The sequence below is a fragment of the Hetaerina americana genome, unplaced genomic scaffold, assembly GCF_022747635.1.
Source record: "Hetaerina americana unplaced genomic scaffold, ioHetAmer1.1.p SCAF_2, whole genome shotgun sequence".
NCBI classification, from domain to species: domain Eukaryota; kingdom Metazoa; phylum Arthropoda; class Insecta; order Odonata; family Calopterygidae; genus Hetaerina; species Hetaerina americana.
In genome coordinates, this window is record NW_027286763.1 from 49603371 (window position 1) to 49629676 (window position 26306).

At 33.7% G+C, this 26306-nt stretch overlaps 1 protein-coding gene and 1 non-coding gene across 6 annotated transcripts in view; both read left to right on the top strand.

Moving 5' to 3' along the window:
* Positions 1-26248, top strand: part of LOC139687435 (serine/threonine-protein phosphatase 4 regulatory subunit 4-like) — a 58268-nt gene extending 32020 nt beyond the window's left edge. For 2 of the 5 annotated variants that reach the window (XM_071584575.1, XM_071584577.1), the window contains exons 15-24: positions 638-785; positions 1988-2132; positions 2236-2315; positions 2430-2484; positions 7790-8008; positions 11285-11732; positions 12453-12600; positions 12848-13460; positions 16100-16348; positions 20053-26248. In XM_071584575.1, the coding sequence (XP_071440676.1) occupies positions 638-785; positions 1988-2132; positions 2236-2315; positions 2430-2484; positions 7790-8008; positions 11285-11732; positions 12453-12600; positions 12848-13460; positions 16100-16348; positions 20053-20062 (2115 nt within the window). In that variant the 3' untranslated portion in view covers positions 20063-26248. The remainder of the gene's footprint in view (positions 1-637; positions 786-1987; positions 2133-2235; positions 2316-2429; positions 2485-7789; positions 8009-11284; positions 11733-12452; positions 12601-12847; positions 13461-16099; positions 16349-20052) is intronic. The other 3 variants (XM_071584576.1, XM_071584579.1, XM_071584578.1) reach the window with 3 other exon arrangements.
* Positions 4128-4200, top strand: TRNAS-GGA (transfer RNA serine (anticodon GGA)). Its single transcript has one exon. It is a non-coding gene; the product is annotated as a tRNA-Ser (tRNA).
* Positions 26249-26306: the final 58 nt, after the last annotated feature.

Genomic DNA, 26306 nt, shown 5'->3' on the forward strand with positions numbered 1-26306 from the left:
CAAATGAGATTGCCCATCAGTGAACATGAACATTGAAACCAAAGTAACATCATCTTTTGGTTATTTAGCTGTTTAATGGTCAGTTTTGAGCTTGATTAGCAGTCGTACAACTGAGTTTTGGCCCTAACCATAAGTTAAAGTTAACTTTCAGTTCAACAAAAAATTATTAAACCGGGCCTAAGTGCCATTAGTCACTGACATGGGGGTAGAGGGGGGAGTGAATTGGGGTGAATGGGATAGGAAAGAATGCCTTTGGTGGAAGCATTGGATCCACTGATTAATCCACTTATACCAAGCACATATGTTAATGCTCCATAATGTTTCCACCCAGTTGAGGATGAATTACAATAATGCTTGATATGAAAATTGCTTAAAATGTTTGTCACCTAATGACAAAGTACATCATTGTTAAGTTTTCATCAATGTTGATTGCTTAGCATTGATAATGATTTTCTATTATTCCCATATTCCAGGGTTAATTACAGCAAGTGAAATATATAAACTTTCATCCTCGCAATCTGGAATAAAAACTATGCTTTTACTTATCCATTTTTTAATGTTAAGGTTGTCGTGATTGTTCACACTGGTAAACAATGAAATATAATGATGTTCAAGAATGTTGTATTGTCTTACCCAGTTATCTCCGGAGAGTGCAGAGGAAGATAAGCAGAAACAGGATGAAGAGGAAAAGCTTGAACGAATACTTGGTGAGAGGAAAGGCATTGGCATTGGCAGCCTTGTACCTAATAAGAGTGGTCCTCCTTTAATGGAAAAATTAAGCAAAGGTTGGTGATGCAAGCAGTTTGCATTTACCTCATAGAGTGAAAGTTTGCTTTTCTTATTTGTGTGTCCCTTGAATTTGTTTTCCCACCATTCATGTTGTATTCTACATGCCTTTAAAGATTCCTGTATCATCACAATGCAATTTTATCCCCTTAGTTACACTTTGATAATTTCATATGTCTTGCAATTTATGTTAATTGGCAATAGGGATTTTAGAGCAGAGATGAGAGTTTTAATTACAAAAGGAAGATGTAAAAAAAAGGATGAAGATGTTGATGACCATTTTTTTGTAGCGATTTTGATTATAAATTAGCTTTAGCATTGAATGTGAATGATTCATGTGTATGGTTACCATTAGTGACATATGGCTGGCAAAGCCCTGTTTTTCAATTTTCACGAGAGCTCCCCAAGAAAGACAACAAAATTCTATGCAACCTCTACTTTAGCTTGCCTGATTTTCATTGTATTTTATCAGATGTCTCTATGGAACCATCACAATATATCAATCCTGTCCACGTCACCCCTCTTAATGTGAAAATATTCATCAGATGAACCCATCATTTGTAATATATTGTTCTGGTCAATCTTTATTGTATCATGAAAATGTGGATTGAATTTTATGTTTGGCAACAACTGGAAAATAAGCTAGCAAATCAAATAGCTTTTAATGTAGACAGAGCAGCTAAATTTTATGTGAACATATCTCAAAATTTACCAATGATCACATGTAATCTTATTTTGCCATGCTATTATCCTGCTGGCCATGTTATACTCCATACAACTAAGTAATTATATTATCAAAGGAATAAAAATAAAAATCATAATTTTAGTAAATGTTTCAGCCCTTGTAATTGGGAATTACAACTGCCAAATGTTGCAGCTTTCCCTTTCTTCCTTTTATATTTCCCAATTTATTTTATCATTGTTTTCCAGTCATAAATTTAATTCAATCCCCATAAAAGTTAACATGTGTTGGAAGATACAATGTTTATCCGAAAGAATTCCAGTCAGTGTTAATGGCGCTTTGATTTCAGCTGTAATAATTGATCTGTCATTGCGTTAGTGTTAGGAATTAATTGTATTGCTCTGTTATTGAAAATACTTTGAATATTTTCTTAGATTGCAATGTTTTTCAATAATTGAAAGAATATGTCCTGAAATAAAAGTGAAGTTTTTCATTGACCTAATTCATTTTGCATTTCAGGTATTCCTTATTCCAAATCCATCGCTGGTAAGGAAACAAAAGCACAAGTGATAGCTAAGTCAGGATCTGGCACTAAAACAAGTCCTCTTTCTACCATCAATACTTCTCAGAGGAAAATTCGAGCAGATGATGGCCAAATCAGGGTGTAAGTGTATCTTTCACTGAAAAAGAGTACCAATTTAATAACTGTGGTATTTTCACTGAATAGTCTCCCAATTATTCACTGATCAAAGTTAATCTTTATTTAGTGAGAGGAAATCTGCTCCTACTTCCAAAATCCCTGCAACTTCATTAGTACAGAAAAGTGTCTCCAACATGGACCTAAAATGTGAGTTTTATTTCCTGGACGCAATTACTAGAGTAGAAAATTTTAGTTATATTTCCTGGTTATTAGTGTTGGCTTTAATTTTTAATGATATCACATATTTAAATTACTTTTCAGCTCAAAAATTAGCTGGAAGTGATTTGTCTGCTTCTTCGCCTTCCCTCGAATTTAGGTATGTATTTGAGTTTTATTTTGAGACTGAAGTAAATCTGTGACACTTTCTCATTTGGATTGATATGTCATTGGTTCATACTGCATTATAATGTTTCAAAATTGCTATTCAGTTTTTTTATTCTCTCATGTTAATAAGTACCCTTGAGATTATTTTTGGATAGAAAAGCATGGTTTGAAAAAAAATCATTAAAATTTGGCAAAAAATTGATTATGAATGTCTTTTTGCCATGAAGATGAAAATATTTCTGATCTTTCAATACAGAATTGAAGGTTGAGCGTAATTTTTTCTAAAATTTTGTTCAAAATGGTTAATAGCACCTGTGAATGCTGTGCAGTTTTGTTTCTGGGCCAATACCTGAAATAAATCTCCATGCTGGTTAATCAAAAATAATAGCCCTAACTATTTCTCAAAAATAATTTATGTTTGGTGTTAGAGGGAGATGCAAGGCTCTGCTGTCAAAATCTCAAGGTATCTTTGCATCAAAAATCATCTGCATCAGCTCAGAAAACACAGAAGTGGAGCTAACCGTTTAGAATCGGGAATTGGAATGTTAGGATTATGTTTATGAAATTAGAAAATTATAGATGTAAGCAAAAGATCTAGCAGGAAGTAAGAAGGGAAAATAATCCATGCAAACAATCAAAGATAAGTCAGGGAAATTAATAATTGAGCCAGGGAAGTTTTAAGAGAGATGGAAGGAATATATAGAGGAACTTTATGGTAAAGACATAGTCTGTAGGATTAGGCTAAAACATAATGTAAATAAGGGTAGCATGGGTCCAGGCAGACTTGATTGGGAAATAAAAATGCAATGAAGGAAATTGAAATCAAATAAGGTTTTGGGGGTCGACAATATTTCCACGGAACTACTTAAGGGTCAAGAAAAATGTGGGAAGTTATTATGGACTAAATGGTAGCATTTTTGAGGTAAGAATATGGCTGGAAGATTTTTTCAGATCAGTGTTACTTCCTGTTCTAAAAAAAGGAAAGGAAACCATATGTGACGATTATAGAAACACTTTTATTAGGACCAGCAATAGTGGTTCTCAGGATCGTCAACTAGAAGATGGAGAGGAGGGCTAGTGATTACCTAGGGGATTATCAGTTTGGGTATAGGAAAAGGACAAGCATGCATAAGGTCACTAATAGAGAGGAATGTTGAACAAAATAATGATATATTTGTGTGCATCATAGATTTCAAGAAGGCATTTTATAGAGTGAATAGGGTCAAACTAATGAATGTATCGTAGAAAATGGAATACATTTGAAGGATTGGTGAATTTTCTGCAACCTGCACGTGTTTCAGAATTCTCAGCTGCACGTTGCAGATGGAAAGTCTGGATGGGCAGTTTTAGGAAGATGAGTAAAAAAGCAGTGTCCATTATCACATTTGCTTTTCTACATATACCTGGAGGAACTGATATAAGAGGCATGGGAGGAACTGGGCCGAGGAATGTAAGTTGGTGGAAAAATTATAAAATCAGTTAGGTGTTCAGGGGATTAAACTTCAGTTTGCCAGTCAGCCAGGGGTTGCAAGCATTGCTGGGTGCATTGGAAAGTCTGTGTGATGAGTATGAGATGAGAATAAATGTAAACAAAACAAAGTTTATGAGTTCCTAAGAGAAGAATATTAAGAGGGCGCCTTGATAGCTTAACTGGCTAAAGCACTCGACCGGACATTGAGGGATCCGGGTTCGATTCCCGGTCAAGGCGAATGATTTTAACACTCTGAAATCGTTGCATTGAAAGGTTATGAGGTTTTTTAGAAAGAGAAAAGCTAAGTCAAATATTTAAATGGAATAAATAAATTTGAGCAGATGGAACAGTTTACCTATCTTGGAAGTGTTCTGGAACAAAATGGTGAAATTAGTGTGGACAAAGCAGAAGAATTGCGTTAGACAAAGAAGCTTACACAAGGAGTAGGGGATTGATGACAGGGATGTTGAGTAAAGATGTAAAGAAAAGGCTCCTGAATTCTTTGCTATAGAGTATTCTTTCGCATGTCATTGAAGTTAGACAATAGACATAGATTGGATGCTTTTGAAGTGTGGGTATGGAGAAGAATGGAGTAGGTTAAATGGACAGGAAAGAAAACAAACAAACAAGTAATCGGCTTGATGAAGTAAAAGAGGGGATTGTTGGGAGAAATCTGAATGAGACAAGAAAGATGGATTTCGGGTGTTTTGATTGGTGATAGGATTGATAGAATGGAGAATACTAAGATCCTGAGGAATGGGTAGAAATGGGATAGACATGTTGGACAGATTGCTTCTAAAGGCATACCTAGCCAGAAGAAGGCAATGAACCAATTGTTCAACCATACATTGATACTCAAAAACCTGCCAAAAGACAAAAACGTAATCACATGCATAAGGTGTTGCAAAAATGGATAGAAACATGTATAAAAGACAAACAAAAGGCTAGTGGGGAAGGTAGAAGGTTGCAAATTCCAAGCAGAAAAAGGTTTCCTTGACCGAGGCTTGAAGTTTGAACCTTTGGTTTGCCGATTCTCTTCCATGCAAGCTATCGAGGAAACATAATTACCTTTGAAATTCACGGGGAGGTTAATACCACCAACTGCATCAATTCTTTCACCAAGAGTTGATGCTCAGCAGCTTTTTCTCCCAACAACAGAAAAATGGAGGAACACATTAAAAGGATGAATAACAGGGAAACAGTCATTTATTGTTCTAAAGTGTGAATAGAGTGAATTTAAAGATCATTTTTTTTACTTCAACTTTTAATAATATCACTCAATAAGTATTCCAAAACAAGAATAGTCAAGCTGACCTAATGCAGGTTATTGTTATACAGCAGAGACATCTTACAAGTTAATGAATACCAAATTTTTAGGCTGTTGTTCGCTTCTGATATGCATTTCTGACAGCCAAGAAATGTTGCACATAAGGTAGATGCCTCAAGCATACGTAAGAGTTTTGAATGTAAGCTGTAGGTAATTTAGAAGATCAAATTACAAATGAATCAATAAAAATTTGATTGAACACTTTTAAAAGATTCAGAGAAGACCCTTGCTCCTTTTCATGCACTAAACATGAAGGTATTGTAAAACGATAAATCTCATTTTAGAATCAGAGATTCAGAAATGATAACTTGAATTTTAAGTGTGTGTATTATTCAATAAATGCATAAGTCACTTTCACGTAGAGTTATTTCCATTGAAGGAGACCAGTGTGATGACTTATGGTGATTAAAATATATATGAAATAAGTCTGGTTTAAACCTAGCAACTTAATAATGTAACATAGACATAAGAATTTAGCATGATCTCTGTGTATCAGCTAATCATGAATATGATGATAATGTTAGTGTCGATATTATATTTGGCATGGGAAGTTGTTTGTTGGATAACATTTGCAATTAAGAAGTTTTTATAATGAAAAATTAACTAACTTGATGCATTGAAAAATTAATTAATTACCCTTGGATTGTGACTAGTTTTATGATGAATCAGTGCATGATTTAATACCGAGATTTTGTTGTGGTAATTTAATGGAAGTTTTACTAATACTCAAGATGATGAAAATAATCAATTTATCAGGAAAGTCATGGTTGGAATTGGTTAAAGGTGTCTCTAATATTTTCTTTCAAGGCATTTTTCTACTCCACAGTAATTTCTTATCAGTGCACATGTTTATATACAAAATTCTGTCAGTTGGCCTACCAGGACTCTTCAAGTATAGAAAGAGGGACTTAATAGCCAGGTCTGTGCTGCTCATATAACTTACCTTCCTGGTGTAAGCATTTTGTTCCCTCTTTACCTTTTTCTCTCAGTCTATGGATAATTTCCTTGAAAGAGAAGTCAAGGTCACTGGCTTTAAAGCCCGGCTGTCTCTCTGAGAGCCAGACTTATTCTTAGTTTGTGAGAAACTTTTTCTTGTACCAAGTTGTTAGAGTGGTGATATAATTCCTTGGGTTAATTCATGGAAAAGACCTTGATGGAGGAAATTGTATTATATTATCATATTATGTTGGAGAATACTAAAAAGAAATATGATCAAAATAGAATTGTGATAGCTAATGGAGGATTCCCTTCTGTTGTTGATAATGAGTGTCCAACTGCTGCTCAAGATGCAAATTGATGCACTTGGCCCTTTCAGTATTTGCTCAGAAAACAGTAGTTGCACAGATTGTGTGGCCATAGACCAGTGGAAAAAAGTTCATTGCTCACTGATTAAAACCAGTGGATAGGTGTTCATATACATATTTTTTTACTCACAGCACCAGCTGTAGGCTCTTTGGGTTGGGAAATAATTTCAAGCAAATTTCATTTTAAGATGAGTACGATCAGAGGTGTATTAACTATACTCCCTCATCATCACCTGCCAGGGATTAGCGTGGTCTGGCATTCACCCAAGAAGTGTGGGAAATATACCCAGACCTTAGGGCCATCCTTATAAGCGGACTCTGTGTACATATAGTAGAAAACATGTCATGCAAAAGTATTTTGCATTATCTGACAGCATATTTTGTGTATTGGCAATATGATTTGTAAAAGCAATGGTGGCAGTCTTTGTATTTTATATTATCTGTTTTATATCAACAGTAGATATTGCGCGTATTAATTCTTTTTTAGGATAACACAAGCGCTAACTGAAAAGTCAACTCCAGTGCTAAACTCCTGGGAATTAGTTTCTTGTTTAATTATTTGAGTTTGAATTATTTACTTTTTTATCCTTTTCCAGCCAGGGAATATACCATGCATGTATAGCTAGGTATCTTTTATGCAGCAATGGCTCAATTATATTTGAACTAGGAAAGTTTTCTGGAGGTATAGTAATTCTAATTTTACAAAATATGACTATGATTAGATATTTTAGAAATAAGGCCTGCAGTTCAATAAACTTCAATCCATAATTATATACCAGTTATGACTGCTCAGAAAAATGAAGTCTACCAGACTAATCATTGCTTACTTGGTGATTTTCCATACATGTTATGCATATATTATTTTAAAAAGTTATAAGGGAAACTTTCTCCAATTTAATGAAAATTTACAAATTTGGGGATTATATGCATTGATGTTATATCATTAATTTCGGTACAAGCTGTTCATTGAAATGGAATGGTAAAAATTTAGTCCTAAGTGAGTTAGGTCACAGGTATTTTGTTTTGAATAGGGGAAATTCCTGTACTGTGGTATTCTAAATTGTTCTTCCTTGGTTAAATTGTTTATTGGGCCATTTGATTTCATTTATAATGGTTGAGTGTTGTGACAATAATGGTGTGTTGCATTGATCATTATGCTTTCCACCACTCTAAAATAGGTATTTTTACATTCCAGGAGGCACCAGCAGCATTTATTACGCCAACATGAGCAGCATGTTGCTCATTACCATTCAGCTTTTAGCTACCCATCTTTGGTGGAAGGTTTTTCCTCCCTTGCCTTAAATCATGACTCAAACAGAATGGGATTCTGCAGCAGTGGTGGTAGACATAGATTAGGACATTTCCTTCTCCCTTCCTCTTATATTGGAAACCAAGATCATTGCAACACAATAAGGTTTTACTAACATTATGGTTTACTTTAATATCTCTTTTGTATTTGTGCTTGTTTACTCCTTTGGGCAATTAAATGCTTATAATATTGAATGTTTGAGTGACTAGCTAAAAGCATCTTTTATTTTATTTAAACTTGTTTATTAGCTAACAGTGATGACTGATATGCATGTAGACATGATTTGATTTAAGTTTAGCATGTAATCGTTACTTTTATTGAAGTGCATAATACTTTACTTTATATGGAACGTAATCTTTGCATTTAAGTCAATAATATGTTAGCTTAACTCTCAAAGCTAGGCTTAATGACATAGTGCAAGAAACTACGGGAAATTCCACAACAGTGACGGACTCATCTGCTTAATGTGCATACAATGCTACAATATCAGAGTGTAAAAAGTATTTGGCTTGAATGGGATTGTCACAGCATCTTGTTCCGTTAAAGCCCCCCAAAATCTCAGAGTGTAAGAGGACAGACACCTTGATAGCTTAACTGACTAAAGCACTCTGCTGGACATCGAGGGATCTGGATCTTGGTCTAGGCGAATGATTATTACACTCTGAAATTGTTTTATTGTTAGGCCTAATGGTTAGTCTTCCAAAGCAGTGATTTTTAATCTTTTAAATCTCATGGCATACCTGAGGTAATTGCTTGAATTCTGTGGCACCAAAAATATTTTGTACTTTTTTTGTTTTATGCGTTTCTCTGCAAATAAAACATCTATTGTTGACATCATAGACTCGATTATAAAGTGAAGTCTTTAATTGAATTGCATAAATAAATTTGGTTGTGCAGTCAACTCATTGAAAATCATTGCACTAAAACCTTAATCAGTATAAATTTATATAAAGTAAGTAAAAAATGCATTGCTCTAGCTAACCTCTGGTTAAATATTTTGTGATTCCTTCAGAATGATTTGTAAAATATATCTGATTCACTGATAAAGAGACATGTAACATTTTTTTTATTTTTCAAAAGCCAAATATCATAAGGAGAGAACATACAGGAAAGCACCGTTGCAAAGGTAATAAAATACCTAATTACGCTGTGTAAGTATGTGTTAAAGAATTCATTCAATGTATTGCTTAAGATTCTGTAGTAAAAAATTTTGGAAGAGGTTTTGGTCTGCATTACATGTTCTGGAGAAGGGAGGTCAGTGGCCCCTTCAATTGTTAGTATTGACGAAGAAAAGAATTTAAGTTGGAGGGATAACTGACTCTAGCCTCAGAGAGGCCAGCTCATTTTAGAATTTCTGTCGCTATCAATCAGTGTTTGAGGACTGTATTCTCTGCTACTTGTTCTCCTAACTTAGTAATAATAATAGTATTTTAATTAATTGATTATTTGAAGGTAGAGCAGGTGTTTGTAAGCAAACAATTGGACTATTTTAGTCTAATAAGAGATATAATTGTTGCATATAATATAATTCCAGATCCATTAAGCCTTTTTCTAATTTATCTAGTTTTTATAACTAATTTTTTCCATAATAATTGTGGTCAGAAATTAAAAATTACTACCAATCAACATGCTCATAAATATATAATTATTAGCTATAATTCAAATTGAATGTGATACTTCAACTCAGTTTTCATACAATTTTTCCCTTAGGTAAATATTAATGTCACCACGCATAATTGGTAACATATTTTATTTTGAATCATGATTAGAAAGATAGGGTATTATACATTATACATGGATAGCAATCCAATGGAATGACACTCCTATCGTGCAGCAACTTCCATCTTGGTAATGAAATTCAGTTTTGGAAGATTCATGTTTATATATTGTAGCATTTTTATAATTGGCTGAAAATAGTTGTGTGACCTTGAAAAAAATGATGAACCTCGTGATGTATATAGATTTATTATAGTTGGTTGCATCCCCAGCACCTATTTTTTACCATCATCTGTAAAAGTTAGCGGCTATTACTGATTTCAATAATATTTAAGTTAGAAATTTTTGCCCTCCTCTTCATTAATGCATATGGGATAAAACAAAAAGTTGTGTCACAAATTAAAATGCATGCCATTAAAAGTGCAATCTTCATTTTTCCTCTGAAACTGCTAGTGTGTAATGAAAGCATAAATGGATAGGCTAGAGGGGAATCTTTTCTGGAAAACATCTTGACCGTGCTACTTTCATGATTTCATAAATATTTCTGGAAAGTTTTTTCCACAAGCCTGAAAAAGTCGGGTATTTTTCTGGATTTCAAAAACTCAGATTCCATAGAAATCTTTTAAAAGAATTTTTCAAATAAGATGCAAAGAAGTAAAGAGGGTAGTAGAAGAGGAGAAATGTTCATGGATCAGGTGGTGTTTTTCAAAGTTGGTTTCCACATAACTTCACTCCCAATATATCTTTGATGGCATGTAATCATCATGTGGTCAAGTATTTTCTGTTCTGTTAGCCCTCTTTTTCAAAAGACAAGGCCTTTTTTGAGAATACTTGACGTTGGGCAAATTTTCAACCCATTTCAAGATTTTATTGCAGTCATTGAACCAGAGTTGTGAGCTCCAAACAAACTGCGGGAGATGCCGCAACAGTAACTTTTAATGGAGTCATCCGCTAATGTGCATTTCAACGCAACAATTTCAGAGTGTGAAAATCATTCGTCTTGACCGGGATCCGAACGTGGATCCCTCAAGTGAGCTTTGTTTCCAAGTTTACGGGCAATTACTTCATTTTTTTCAATGATATGGATATGCAGGAATTTCAAAACCCATTTAGTGAATGTAGCTCTGTGCTGCATGGTAGCATGGTGCATGTTTAAGAATGGTATAATCATGCAAGCAAATAATTGCATTCATTTGCTTGCATGAAGTCTTTAATGTATTAATATATTTTTTACTTCTGAAGTAACTAGTGCATATCACAAACTACTGTGTATGTATTGATTGTTTATTACAGGTTTACACGATTGGTTTTTTTTATAGGGGTAGCTAAGTTGATGCCAAAGTCTCTCATCCTGAAATTCCAACTCTTGATGTAATTAATGAGTAATGTAATAGTGTATTCAAATATTGTTCATATGAGTAGTGTAATCAAAATATTTATAATTTAAAATTGTGACTGAGCATTGTTGTTGTGATTTTTCACGGAAAACATTTTTTCTCCCATGTCTTAATTTTTTTCTGCCATGAAAAGTAAAGTTTGTGGTTAGAAAATTCACAATGGACTCCATGTTGTCTCCCCATGTTAATATTCATTTTAATTCACATTATTCTTTATCTTCGTTGATTTTTTTAGCTGGTTAATTGTTTTTCTTCATGTTTATTACAGTTCATCTATTGGACCCGATAGTGTTGACCCATCAACTGATGAATTTTATATTGATGCTGGTGTGAGAATACAGACCACAATGAGCAACCGAGCTTCTCCTGTGCCAGTAAGCACTCGTATACCTCTGCGAGATCTTCTCTTTTCTTCACGGAAGCAACATTCCTTGGACGATTATCAGCTAATAGTGGGTGTGAATTCAGTATGTCCTTCCAGCTCCTTACACTCAGAATGCTCCCCTCTATCCAGCCATTCAGTGCCCCACCTACAACCCTCGTATAGAATTGGGGGCAATGTTTTAGGAACTCTTAAAAGAGGAAATATGATAGGACAGCCTGGTAGTACAGCAATTGAAAAGCAAGGAGTTGTAGGGGCTCACAAGACAAGAATGGTTGTGGCAAGCTGCTCTGATTTACCAACACCATCTCAGCCTTACATATTCCCTATTAAGGTGAATTTTACGTGTAGCTATTTAATGTGCATACCTGCTTTTTTATTTATTGTTTCAAAAATAGATACCTGGATTTACAATAGTAGTAAATCCCAAGTTAGTAAATTAAAACAAGATAGTTTGGCTTGATGATGAAGTTCTTGCCATTTAATCATCGCTTTTAATGTTAAATTGAAATGGTTTCCAACTCTTTATGTAAATTTAATAAAATATTTTTACCCCTCTTTATTAACAATTTATAGAATATAGAACATTTGTGTTCTGTACAAAAAGGCTTAATAATTTTCTTAAGAAGTTGGAGTTTAGTGTATATTGATAGATGAACATTTATCAACTAAGGGGTTTGGTTGATGACCAGTTTAAGCAGTTTATGTGTATGCATGTATCCCTCAACCAAAAGGTCATGGGTTCAATCCCTACCTTGGATATGAGTGCTTTGTTAATTCTGCTGGTTTGAGCCAAGGAACAGCCAGTATCATTTAAAGATCCCATGGGCTAATGCCATCAGAAATGGACAGCTAAAATATTTTCATCTGAACAAGGATGGCAGCTTAGAATTTTTATATTCAAGAAATTTTCCATGATCATTTCACAAAGAAAGAAATGTCCTCGAATTGAAACCCTCATAATGAACCAAGATTCCATCTAATTAATTTTTTATGCATATTCATATGTTAAAAAAATTTTTTTCTGTTTCATAATCTTAAATGTGTTCATCAGAATGCTGGGGAAGACATTGGAGTGCACCAGTGTGAAGCTAGTCATAATTCTCCACACAAAGGATATACTGGGAACAAAAGATTGCAGTCATGCACAGATGGTTCCAAGTCAGCCCTCGACAGAACTAATAATGATATCAAATCCTCAGGTACTGGCTTCTTGTTCTCTTGAATATTATTGCTAAAAGTTTTTAATAATTTCCTTTTCCATTTCTTTCACATTTGTGAAAAATCAGTCACAAATTGCTGATTGTGGTTTCTATTTAATTTTTAGAAATGTACGTTGTTAAATAACTTTTGAGAGGTTAAATTTTTTTTCTCATTTGAGAAGTTAAAAATAAAATCATGATTTGTAATATAGAAATGTGGCTGTTACTCTCTTTTATTCTAATTCAGGTTCACTCTCAGGTACTACTACCACATCTTACCTGCAAAGTCTTCAATTAAATAAACAGCGCTATGCAAGATCTGCAGCTTGGAGCAACAGGCCTCCACGAGGAACCCAAACTGGCACTTCACCTTCAATGCGACCCCAATCTTGCATTCTTCCACGATCTGGGGGGACAAGTATAACTGGCTCCTGCCGAGGTTTAAGGTACAGCTCTCGCTCACTGTCACAGGAAGAGCTACACCGAGGTGGAGGGATAAAACAGCAACCAAGTCTCCAGCGTGGGTCGACAGTTAGTGGCCCAATAGGACGTAGAATCGCATCTTCTCTATTCAAGTCGAACATTCCTCCCCTGCCATCTGGTCGTGTGCCTAGACGGACTTCAGCTGGCAGTGCCCATTCCAGCCCTGGTTCCAGTAGAGCTTCCAGTCCTGGAGCCAGACTCCAGGGTGCATCTGGATTCTCTGGGGGCATCCAAAGCATTCGGCACACACCAAATGGTTCATCACTATTAGTAAGAGCATTGCCTGTGGTGAAAAAACAGCAGAATACCCCTGGTGGAATGGATACCGATGTGATAGTAGGTCATCCAGTGGAAAGTCCTGATAAAAGAGTGAATGGGTAAGTGTTGAATGATCTTTTTTATCATTGCATATCAATAATTCTTTGATTGGATTGCCTAAAGGTGTTTATGCTGCTGACTGTGTGATTTCTCTGATTGTGTTCCTTAAATTGTGAATTTGCATTTGATTTCCACCATCTTTCAAATTGGATTTTAGGAACGTTTACATTTGGCAGCTTGGCTGCGACTCATGAAAATGGTCTTTAACTTTGCTCAAATTATTGTAAAACTCATTTTTAAGACTAAAATAACAAAATTCTTTCCATATTTAATATATTGCGGCCTCCTAGTTCAAATGATTATCTTGAGATAATGAGCCAAAGGAATTTTTTTTACATTTAATTTAATATTGTGTTGCTTTTAACTTTGGACTCAGCATAGTTGTGGATCTTTTTAAATTTTATCGATTTCAGCCTTAATACATACATATTTCCCACATAAAATCCATAGTGCATTTGCATAATAACAGTTAGTGCACTGTGTATTTCCTCAATTTATATTTTTTATCATTGTTAACTTTATTTTGAAGGGTTCAAAAAACCTTATATGCACAATATCGGCAATGCTTTTAATCAGTTGTTTAACGTTTGGTAAACTCTCTTGTTTTTATGAATTTCCTCCTTTTGGAGGTATTGGCTGACAATTGACATTGGTTAAACCCATGATACGTTGACAGTACAGTGTTCACTATTTTATTTACCATGTGGACTATTTTAATTTCGTCTTGCACATTTTTCTTTTTCTCATTTTTCCATTTCAACTTTTTTATGCCTTGTATGGAAGTGAGAATACAATTTACATGAGCTCTTTTTCCTCTAGCTGTAACTGTTGCATATACCATTGGCTGTGAAGATAGCTCACTGACATTTTTCATTCATTTATATTAAGTATAAATTTTTGAATTTGTACTTAAAGTAAAAGATCACCAATGAAGCTGGTTAATTTATATTTAAGACTTACAAATTCACCAGTTTTTAGTGCAAGCACTCCAAACTGGTGGATTGGGTATCAAGATAATTTAAACTGTTCGTTTTTGTTTCCTATTTAACCAGTCATCACAATTGTTAGCACTGCAGCTTTCCCAAAATCTGATCCTTGTTGTGTTCTTTCTCATAATTTCTTTTTAATTGATCAACTTCAAAGTTCATGAGGACACTTGGTGTTGAAGCACCAAACTCTATACCCTAAAAAAGTTACCATTCATTTATGAAGTTCTAGGCAGTCTCTAGATTGAAATGATTGGTAAATTTCTTTTCCATGATTTCCATTCCTTGAGGGCAACTCTTCCATGTATGTCTATAAGATAGTCAATGGTAAATATAAAAATAAATGATAAAGATGTTATCACTGCAATTAATCTCTATTGGTCCTCTTTTCTTAGTGTACTGAGTATTGATAATTGACGTGGAATAGTAATGATAGTAAGTTTGGGTTGATAACAAAATATCAACTATTAAGAAATAAAATAATGTTTATCTCTGAATGAAGTACTTAGTAATTTTGAATAAAATGTTTTGTCTTTGTGTGTCACATTTTTTGGGAGTGTATATCACTTATCCATTCTCACTTGAAGCAGATGGAAAATAATGATTATTATTAATTTAGGTGAAGCCATTATCGTAATTTTGAATGCTAAATGATTCAGTGGGGCTGTGGCTGATTTTAATATGACCTCCCAGTTTATACAATGTTGCCATATTTGCATTCGTCAGTGAAAATTTGCTCCTGGAGCTTATAGTAAATGATATTGGTAGCAGTTTGAAGGGTATTTTATTTATTCTGCAATTTTCCTCCAAAATTAGGGAGAATCCTAAATTACTATGTACCTCATACAGGGTACTGGGCTTAAATCTGGGCAAACACGCGTTTACTCAAATCAGATTACTTTGCCGGGTTAGCGAGACCTTCCCCAGACTTCTCCAAAGCATTATACTTAGCCATAATATCGTAAACAGTTGATCTGGAGTACCAGAAGAAACAAACTATTATGAAATATAACACCCCGTGCGAACACTTTTGCTAATAGCGGTTCTTCGATTGTACTTCACAAGTGTTGTAACATCTCGGCCATTTTGAGGCTATTACTGTTTACTAGATGCCTATAGCTTTCAAGAACTCCAATCGCGACCTCCAGTGGAACTACCAAATGGCAGGAAATTCAAATTGAAAATTGTCCAGATTTAAGCGCCGCACCCTGTATACCAGCAAATATGGTACTTGAGAAAAGTATTGGGCACGGGTCGGGTGCATTAACTCTGGGAAATTGAAAATTTTGTGTGTCAGCCCCAAATTTTTATTGAAGATATGAAACTAACACAACAATTGCAAAAGAAAGTGTGTTGGGAAAGTTAATTACTAATATTCCACATTGGGTAATAAGTTTGCTCTGAACAAACAACATTTAGGCACATCCTGAGGATAGCTTCAGATTTACTCAAGTTGACAGTAAAAATATGATGAAATTCATGGATGTTTTTTTTTTACATTCTAGAATTAGTGGCTTTAGAAATTTATCAGTGAAAATTGGCAGAAATCGCTTCAAAACAAAAGCAATATCCTGTTTTTTGTGTATTTTTTAGTTTCTTGGGTTAAATAATAAGGTTATTTTCTTTTTGTGTGTGTCTGTGTGTGCGTATAGGGGAGTAAGAGGTAGACAGAGGCACAGTATTGGGAGCAACCTACCTAACGAAGATGCTTCGACAGAGAATGTGGGCAGAAGGTGGACCCCAAAGAAGGAGAGTCTGGAGGACACGCCAAGCTGGAGGAGAAAGTCTGCGGATGGATCGATTATGATGGGCAGCGGAGGTCGCCGTACCTCGCAAAGGCCTCTCAGTGTTGGTGGAGCTATTAATTCTACTACTAGTCGCTTGCCAGTTCCAACTCTACGGTAAGCTCAACTGTCCTCTGCAGTCTATATGAAGGTTGTCCTACATTTCAACTTGATTGGGCAATTTAGTCCTCGCTATATACATTGGTATAAAGGTACCCTTTTGAGTAAGTGTTTAAGGCTGATTGTTTGAAGACTATGGCTATGACAAACCCAAAAAACTTATAAGATAAAAAAATCATGTTAATCCACTGTAGGCATCAGGTGAGGACCCACTTTATATCACATGATACACGGCAGATCTTCATTTAACAAAAAATTCATTCAATAAATTAGCTTTCTTGAATTTTTGCTGAAGTTCAGTGATCACTCAGTGCTATTTAATGCTCAAATATAATAGTAATTTTTTATTAGATTTGACTTGTTTTCTTACCATTTTTCCTAAATATAATGCCAGTAAAAAATAATTTAAGCACTGCAATTATTCCCATATTTTGTGATTTAGTGTGATGTACAAAATCTAGTTAAATATATGCATTATTGTCATTACTTTCATTGACCTTAACGTCTTCATGGTTTATAATATTGTCACTCAAAGATATTGAAATCGCGTGCAATATTACTAAGTACCAGGTGTACAAGTATGAAATGCGGATTTTTGACAACAGATGGTGCACCAATGCCGTTTGTGGTATAATGATTTGATACTAATGCCATTTTGTTGTGCCATCAACAAGTGCCATAGGCGCACAAGTGATTAATTAAAATAGTGTTTGCATAGTTGTGTTGCTGTGTTCAAAATGTCAAAATTTGTACCAAACGAAGAGCATTTGCAGACAGCATTAATTTTTTGTTTTCATTTGAAAAAAACTGCTACTGAATCGTACCCATTACTTCAAGAAGCTTATGGTGAACATGCTCCATCACAAGATATCTGTGAACAGTAGGGTTCAACATTTCAAAAGTGGTGATTTCGATGCTGCAGACAAGGAACACGGAAAACTGCCAAAAAGGTACGAAGATGTGGAATTACAAGCATTGTTGGACGGAGATGATTCACAAACAAAATCAACTCTCAGAGCAATTGAGCATTATTCAGCAAGCTGTTTCCAATTGCCTACGAGAGATGGGAAAGATTCAAAAGACTGGCAAATGGGTACCACATGAGTTGAACAACGTGCAGATGGAGAGGTGTAAAAATGCTTGTAAAATTTTGCTCACACGGTACAAAAGGAAGTCATTTTGCATCGTATCACTGCTGGGGATGAAAAGTGGATTTATTTTGAGAAACCCTAGTACAAAAAATCATGGGTAGACTCAGGTGCGCTATCCACATCGACCCAATCTCTATGGCTGAAAGACCATGCTCTGTGTTTGGTTTGGACTTGGAGGTTGTGGTCTATTATGAGCTGTTAAAACCTAGTGTAACAGTTAAAGCTGAATGCCACCAGCAACAATTGCTCGATTTGAATGGTTCACTGCGTGAAAAAAGACCAGAGTACCAAAGGAGGCAACATATGGTCATTTTTCTTCATGGCAATGCTCCATCACATATGACAGAACCGGATTGCGACACATCGGAAGACCCAGCTGGGAAGTTCTACCCCATGCTGCTTACTCACCATACTTGGCTCCATCTGATTACCACTTGTTTGCATTAATGGGTCACGCACTTGCTAAACAGCGCTTTGGTTCGTAGGAAGATGTGAAAAAATGGCTCAATGAAGGGTTCCTGACAAAAGAGAAAGATTCTAACAGGCATGGTATCCACAAATTTTCCGAAAGATGGGAAAAATGTTGGACTAGCAAAGGAACATACTTTAAATAATCCTCTTTTTATCATCCTTCCAAAAAAAATGTTTTTTTAATCTGCTTATCATACTTGTATACGGATATACATGTATTCTACCTCCATAGTCAAAATTAGTATACCTGGTAAAGGGCTCTTTTATACATCATGGCAAACTCCTCACATTAGGTAGTACTATTATTCTCTGCCACTCAAACTGTCATTTGCTTTAAGTACAGGAGTGTGCTGCACTTGGGCTGAAAATAGCAAAGTATGGATGCTGGTGAGATGAACTTGAGCATTGAAAGTTAGCAGATCATTTACCATTCTGTCCATAGAAAATCATTCCTCAATACAAGGGAATTCAGTCCGCCGACTAAGGAGAAAATGTCTCATAAACAAAAGAGGCAGTGCGGAAGTTTATTGGATTTGTTAAGTATAAAAAGCAAGGCTTTCTTTCTCAGGTGCTTCTCTCGACCATATGAAGTCAATTTTGCTAGTGCTAATGGGATTACATTCCCAGTAGCTGGTTCTTATTTCACTGGCAGCACCTACTCTAGATTATGGGAAATGATGGAATATATCTAACGATATGGGGTTCAATTTTGTTTTAATCTCTTACTAATATGCTGTAAAAAGTTAGTAATTTTTGAAGAAATCATTTATCTCCAATTTATAATTTATGTTTTATTATGTAATTTCATATGCTTATGTATTTGTTATTAGATGAGTCTTAGGAGCAATTAAGGAGGAATCATTAAGATTTTTGGGTTATCTTTCACGTTGTATTTGGGATTTCATTTGTCTGCATTTCATTGTGGTTGCTATTGTTATTCAGCATAATTAATTGGTAGATATCATTTAGTAGCAGGGCAGCGTGCTGGCAGTAAAAGAGTCAGGGCACCGGAGGTGTACATTCCCTTATGAAAAATCTATATGTGCTCACATAATCATTTGTAGGAGGTAATTTTTTCAAAAGTTTTGTGTTTTAGAATTCTTTAATTTACCCATTAGCCATTTTTTGATGCAATCTGTAGCCAAGTGCGCAATGAAAAATCAATTTATATTGAAATCTGAAATATATCTTTTGGTCTGGGACCAGTGAAAAAGCATGTTGGTTTAAGTCAAGTGCAAATTAAAGTTGAAGTAAATTTGAGGTTGGGTGTGGAAAAATGTTTCAAAAGTTTTTATTTTGATTGATTCGTTTGGAGCTTGATATCAGAGAAGTGAATAATTGATAAAGAGCATAGCTTGACTGAGCAATCAAACCAAAAATCTGATATAAAATAATTATGGTCAGTTGAAGTGTAAGATACTAATTCATGAGGAATAGTTCATTCCTATTTGGGCCAAATGGTACAAAAACATGGCCAAAGAGAAAGAAAGAAAAGAGGAGGATACAGGGTCTGGATATGAGATTTTTGAGTGACATGATTTGAATGGCTTAGAAATAAAAAAAATTAAGAGGTTAAGGAGAGAGCACTCACGAAGAAATTGTAAAGTGAAATAGAGGAGTCAAGTCTGAAATGGGTATAAACTGGAGAAGTTAACTCCTTGGAATGAAATATGTTTGAAATGAGAGGACAGGATGATGGCAAATGCCAACTATGAGATAGAAATATATGTTGAAGGGCATAGAAGTTAGAGGAGGGAAAGAATTTTCCAAACACAATGTGTTTTTGAGCCATAATTTGTTGATAGTCCTCATCTTAATTGTTTTCGAACAAAGTACTGCTGGACTTTGATTTGCAATCAGAATTATTTAAGCCCTGCACTTTTTAATGCTTTTTCCTCACTTGATAAAACTTGTCATTACTAAAATACTAGCATAATTGGCATAGTGTGTGCTTATACAGGGTGCAGCAATGTAACTTCCTTTTTTCAAATGCAATTTGCTTAAAAAAAAAGAAGTTATGTTGCTGCACCTAGTAGGTACATTATATTTTGCATAATACTTATTTTATTTTATTTTCAGGAAGTCGTAATGAATAGAGAAGAATTAAGCATATTGGTGTTACGGAAGTTCATATACAGAGTTCTGTAATCCATATGTCAGCATTATCAGTGGCCTCTAAATGCTACTCAGAAGCAAAATAGTCAAATATATTTTTAATTTTTTGCCAAAGCTTTATTAGAGCTAGTTAACACATGGGTAGTGATTAATGAAAGAAAAAAGATATTTTTAGAATGCTGTTTGCGGTAGTATGCAACCCATCATCTACCATATCATTTCTGACGTAAAGTTACCTAACAGAGTCTCTATTTCTTCTGTTTGATGTGGATAAACTTATAAGCATGTATTACAATCATGGTGCTCCTATCATGTGATTAAAGAAGTGCAAATATATTCGATACTTAGTACATGTTGTGAATTTAACAAATGAGGTGTATATTTATGATCTTCCTAATGCAGCTATTTAGTTTTTTATACAATATGTACCTGCTGTCATAGATCATAAAGACAAATATTTTTCTGAATAATTTGTAGGTTTTGAGCAAAAAGAGCTTTTGTATAATGTGTTTCTCTGTCTCTACTTTTTTACTCCCACTTATTGTCAAAAGTGATGTGAAAAATTGTTGTATTTCAGTCTTGAATTGCACTGACTACTTGATTGGAGCTTTAATGTTTCTTGGAAGAATATTGTTTTATTATAAAATTCTATACATGTGTGTATTGGTTAATGTGTTCTGTGCACTGTGGGTGTACTTAATATATCTTTTAATTGAAATCTTCAATTTAACATTGATATGCCTCATCTTTATCAGTTTGTCTTTGTTCACTATTTGCTCCCCGAGAAATGTATCTTGCTTTGCAACATTATAAGGTAAATAGAGCCACCATAAATAAGTTTCAGGAGTGATTTCACTCTTGAAAATAAGCATTTATTAGCAGTATATGCACTATTGCTTGTTGAAAGGTTATTCACAATTATGCATTTCAGTTAATTTTAATGCTCTTACTCTTATATATAATTTTAATATTGGAGGGAGGCATTCACTATTTTATCTTAAAATGATAATGTCTTGAAACAAAAACTTCTGTAGTTAATGGAACAGATAACAAGCTTCTTCAATTGTAATCATATGTTATAAATATTCTGATTTTAAACTGCCTTATTATGAGCAAACTCCCATAGTTGAGTTTTCGACTTTCAAATTAGGCATGTAGATTATAGTGAAAATTCATTATAAATTTGGATATTTCCTTACTCATGGTATAGCAGGCAGTGCAGTAAACGCCTGGTCAGTGCATTCGTTGAAATATATGTACAATAAGGCACCACCAGTAAACAGGGTTATTTTTTATTGAATGCATTAAATTACACTATTTAATGCATTTATCTGAATTTAACACATATACATATTTATGGAAATATTGTTTCAGATGCAGCAGCAGTCATTTATCTAAAAAAACAGTATTTTCTCAGAATTTTCTTATGTTAATTAAAGAGAAAAATAATTCAAATCATACGGTATCATTAGCCAGCATCATGGCGTTACCATTGGCCACAAAAATAGCAAATTTGGGGCATGTAGCTATTTTATTATTATCAGTATCTTCAATGCAGGGAGTATATTTGTTCCCTGTGACAAAATAGTAGTATTGTTCTGAGTTACCTGTGAACCCATTAATATATGCTTATGTAACATTTATGGTTCATTGATCACATCATGGCCCAAATGTTACTGTAACATAATGAATGATGAATTATTACATTACATGATGTGTTATGTAATAGTAGTAAGAATTGTGATACATTAATGTAGTTTTTCTGTACTTACTTAATCACCAGGATTCACTTGAGGGATATTTCTGCACTTTTAATTTATCATGTGCTCTGTGTATTTATATCTTTTACTGATTGCAGGTTGTTCTCGTATATCTTTTATTAGATCATTAAATTCTGAGATAAGGCAAATTTGATATTAAATGTTTGAGAGTTTTATGCTCATATGTTGATATTTAAGGCTTGTTTTCTGTTTTTAATATAATTTATATCAGGTAGTTAAGATACCTATTCAATGATTTTAGTAGCCAAATTAGGCTTTCTTAAGATGGTAAAATATTTTAATAGTAACCTTTAAAATTGATGACACCAAAAGGTACATGATTGTGCCATATGGTTCATTAAGCATGTTTAACTTAATATCTATTTACCATAATTTTATAAAGAAAGTATCTCTTTAAAAAAAATCCGGTTAAGAGCATTAAAAAATTCTGATACACAGGTACTTAATTTTGCCTCAATAGAAGGAAACATAATAGTCTACTGATATTATAATAATTTAGGGTATTTCAATAATAGCGCGGTACCTTTACTGAAATGTAAGTTGTGAATTACTTATTTGTGCACTTAAAAACTATTTTCTGCTATGAATAATAAAATGGAAGTATGTGCAGCATATGCATATTGTAATTATCTATGCTGTTTACTAAGAAAACCAAGGAATTATTTGTAATAACCTATAATGGTTCAGCCTTTATGAGTTTTTACATGTACAGTACAATCAAATATAGGACATTAAGTGGTTAAATAATATGTGGGGATGTTTCTGCAGGGAAAACTGTGGCATCTGAAGAAACATACCCCATGCTCACCATTTGAAAGCTGCTAAGTATGTGTGTATACCAATGAAAAAAGTCATTATAAATGATTTTTATATGCTGAATGTTCAGGATATCAATGTAATTTATTGCTCTAATGCAGTTATTTTAATTATTATGATTCCTCTGATGCTAGTGTGTCCACATAGTTCAACTATATGTATGCCCAACTGTCTTCCACAATATGTATAATATAATATTTTATCATTTGGATAAGGGGATGAGAGGAGAATTTCTCATAATCAAACAAAATGACCTGTAATCTTTTCAAATAAGTTGACCCAATACAGAAAGTCAGTTAGAATTTCACAAGACCATGTGTTGTTTGCCTCATAATTGGGAATTACCAAATAAGTGTATATCATCAAAATGTTTACTGTTACATATTCTTAAGGTCAACGATAAAATAGACGGAGCATGTACAAAAATAATACATTTCTGTGTAAACCAAGTATTATAAGCTAAAGAGCTAACATTATTTTTGGTAGATTTAATAATGGTGATGGTGCCTCTTGCCAAATTGTACCCTAATTTTATTTTTACACATTAATCACATTTAAGTGTATTTCACATAGTTAAGAAATAGATCCAGTTCCTTTGAATATATGAAACTTATTGATGAATTTGGAGTTTATTTTCAGTTATTGGTTAAATCACCTAACTGAAATTCAGGAAATGTGGGTGTAAGACTAGATGAAGAATAACATTTTTTTGCCTTCACCTCATATTTTTTCTGTAAAAAAGTTTTAATATTGGAAACTTCTTATTTTTTTATGTTTGCATAAATATGTAACATTATATATTCTGTTTGTTTCTCATTTTTTAATGATGTTTCCGCAATAGCCGTCAAAAGTAGTGAGGATTATATTAGAGCTTCAAACTTTTTTAGGGGAATTTTATCTGTATACTGGCACTTAAGTATAAGCTTTAAAGTGAGCAAACAGTGCAACAGATATTCTCAGCAAATGCATAATTCATAAATAATTTCACTGATGACAAATCGTATCTTTGGCAGATTTATGCCTTCATATACATTTAATTCAAGGATTTAAACAGTATTAAATCATATTTATTCACATTTGAAAATTTTTATTTGTACAAAATATTTGTCTGTTCTTCATGAAAACTTCTGGAAATGCTAATTGAAATACTTCCATGTGTGTACAATATTATTAATATTTATTTGAACTTAGCATAGTCGGTTTTTGATTTATGTTAATCAATTAATATGTTTATTAAATGTGTTTTCAAAGGAAATAGTGTGTCCTATTTGGCTGTAGTTATTTGCGCATCGTCAAAATTTAGTACTATCTTCATTTATTGAACATTAATTTAATTGACTTCAGTTGCAGGCGGTCTATTAATTTTTAGTGGATAAATTAAATGTTGTTTCCTTATTGTAAACAGAAGTATTCTTATTTAAGAGTAGAAAGTTGTAATTATAATGAAGGAGAAAATCAAAGTAATCAGTTTTCTTCACTCCAAAGAATGGTCTGTTTTTACTAGTTATAAGGTCAAATCAAGTTATATCACTTAAATTTTATTTGTTCTCATCTCAAATGAGTTCAGTTTTTATAGTTATCTTCTGGAATTTTCTAAACATGAATTTCTTTAAATATTAAATAATAGTTGTGATTTTAATCTTGATAAGGTCTTGAATTTACATAGTCACAAAACATTAGAACTTCTACATACCTAATTATCAGGAACTCTTAGAAGAGGAATAATATTCAGTCAGTCTTGCAGCTTTTATCAGTGTTGGATATACTATTTTAGACCCTTATATTATATCCTTCACATAGTATAATTGAAAAAATCCAGTTTTACAACAATGGGCCTAATATTGTTTCCATGAGCAATGCTATTTTGCCCATAAAGTAGGTCATTTAAGGGCTTGTTAGTCACTAGACTACTTGAAAAATATCTGTGATTTTTCATGCAGCATTTCCTAACATCAGTAGCTTCATGCAGTGTTTCATGATGGAATTAAATGCTTATTGATCGCATGGTATCTGAATGTAATTTTCTTAATTCTCACGATATGATTAAATCTAATGCATTATATGATTAAAGGTGATATATTTCCACATATTATTGTCCAACTTCGGTTTTGCAGTTAAGAGTGTTTGAAAATATTAGTTTGTTAGGGAATGCTGTGTATCAACTCCTTACATGAATGGATACTTATTTTACTAATGCTAATTGCATGTCTTGTTACATATGATAATCTCTGATGGGGCATTATGTGGTACGCTCAAAATTGCACAATGGGGAGAGGTATGCATATTCATAGGGGTAACAAGAGCATATTAAAAACAAGGCATTGTTACTTGACCATTAGGTATTATTATAACCTGGCACTCATCCACTTGAGGATTCAATTCCTGTGAGTGCTGTAATACTTTTGGCCATTTAATTATGTGAAATTCTTTAGCCTAAAGGATACGTTTCTTTTTAAGTATCCGTAACCAACTAAAAACTAGTTTGTTTTGAAAATGTTTGTGGCTTCACAATATATATTGCGTAAAATGAAAATTTTATTTCCTTACAAGCCATTATGTGAGAATGAGTGTATGTGCAAATTTTTGACTTGCAATTGAAGATTTTTGAAAGTTTATATGTACATATATGTATTGTCTATAAAATGATATGGAAGGTACTGAAGTGTTATTGTCTCTGATGGGATGTACTAAAGGCTGCTTTAACTGTTCATGCTCTTAAGCTTCAGGAGTTTATCATAGCATCTAGATTTGCTCTGTTGGCTATTGTCAAAAAAATTAGATATTGTATTTTATTTTTTATGTGCATTTTTATTTTTCAGAGTGCCTAGGTAGGTACAGTTTGTTTGTGGCCCTTTGCCAAACATTTAAGTTTCTAAGCATCAATTTCATGTAATTGGCTAAACCAAGACTTAGTGGATCTGGTTTTGCATTATTTTCTCCTCTGCTTTTCTTTAACTATTAAAAAAATGATCCTAAATGGTGATATATGTGTGTGGAGTTGCTTCACTTGCAAAAAAAGAGATGGAGCACATGTAAAGAGCATACAACATGGAAAATAAACATGAGATGTATTGCAATGTATAAAATTCAAATTCCGAAATTAAAACACTATTTTGCAAGATAATTATTATGTAATTGCCATTCTTGGTGTGTGTTTGTGTGTCCAATGCATATACTTCCTAGTGGTAGAGTTCAAAGAGCTTTATGCTGAATATCATGGAATTTCCTTCAGATGAGATAGTAACTTGTTTTTAGAATGTGATGGTAAGTTTGAGTAATGACTAGATTTTCGTTTCAGTTATGGTATTTGGATATAGAGGTGCCAAAACTGACTGGTAAGAGTGACATAGCTGTCAGTACAGAATGCTTGGTAACTTTGTTCTCCAAATGTTTTATTACTGACTGATATCCATTAATGACTTAAAAAATTGATTGTGTGAAAATGACCCATGAAGAAATGAACGCGTCAGTTTTTCATTTGTTATCTGATTTGAGTTATTTCCATGTGTTCATGCTTTCATTCATGCTTGTATGCATGGTCTGTCCCAAAATTAAGTAGAATAAATCCTGGAAATAAATTTTTCTTAGATCAAAGTGTAAATTACTAAAATTCTTCAAAAT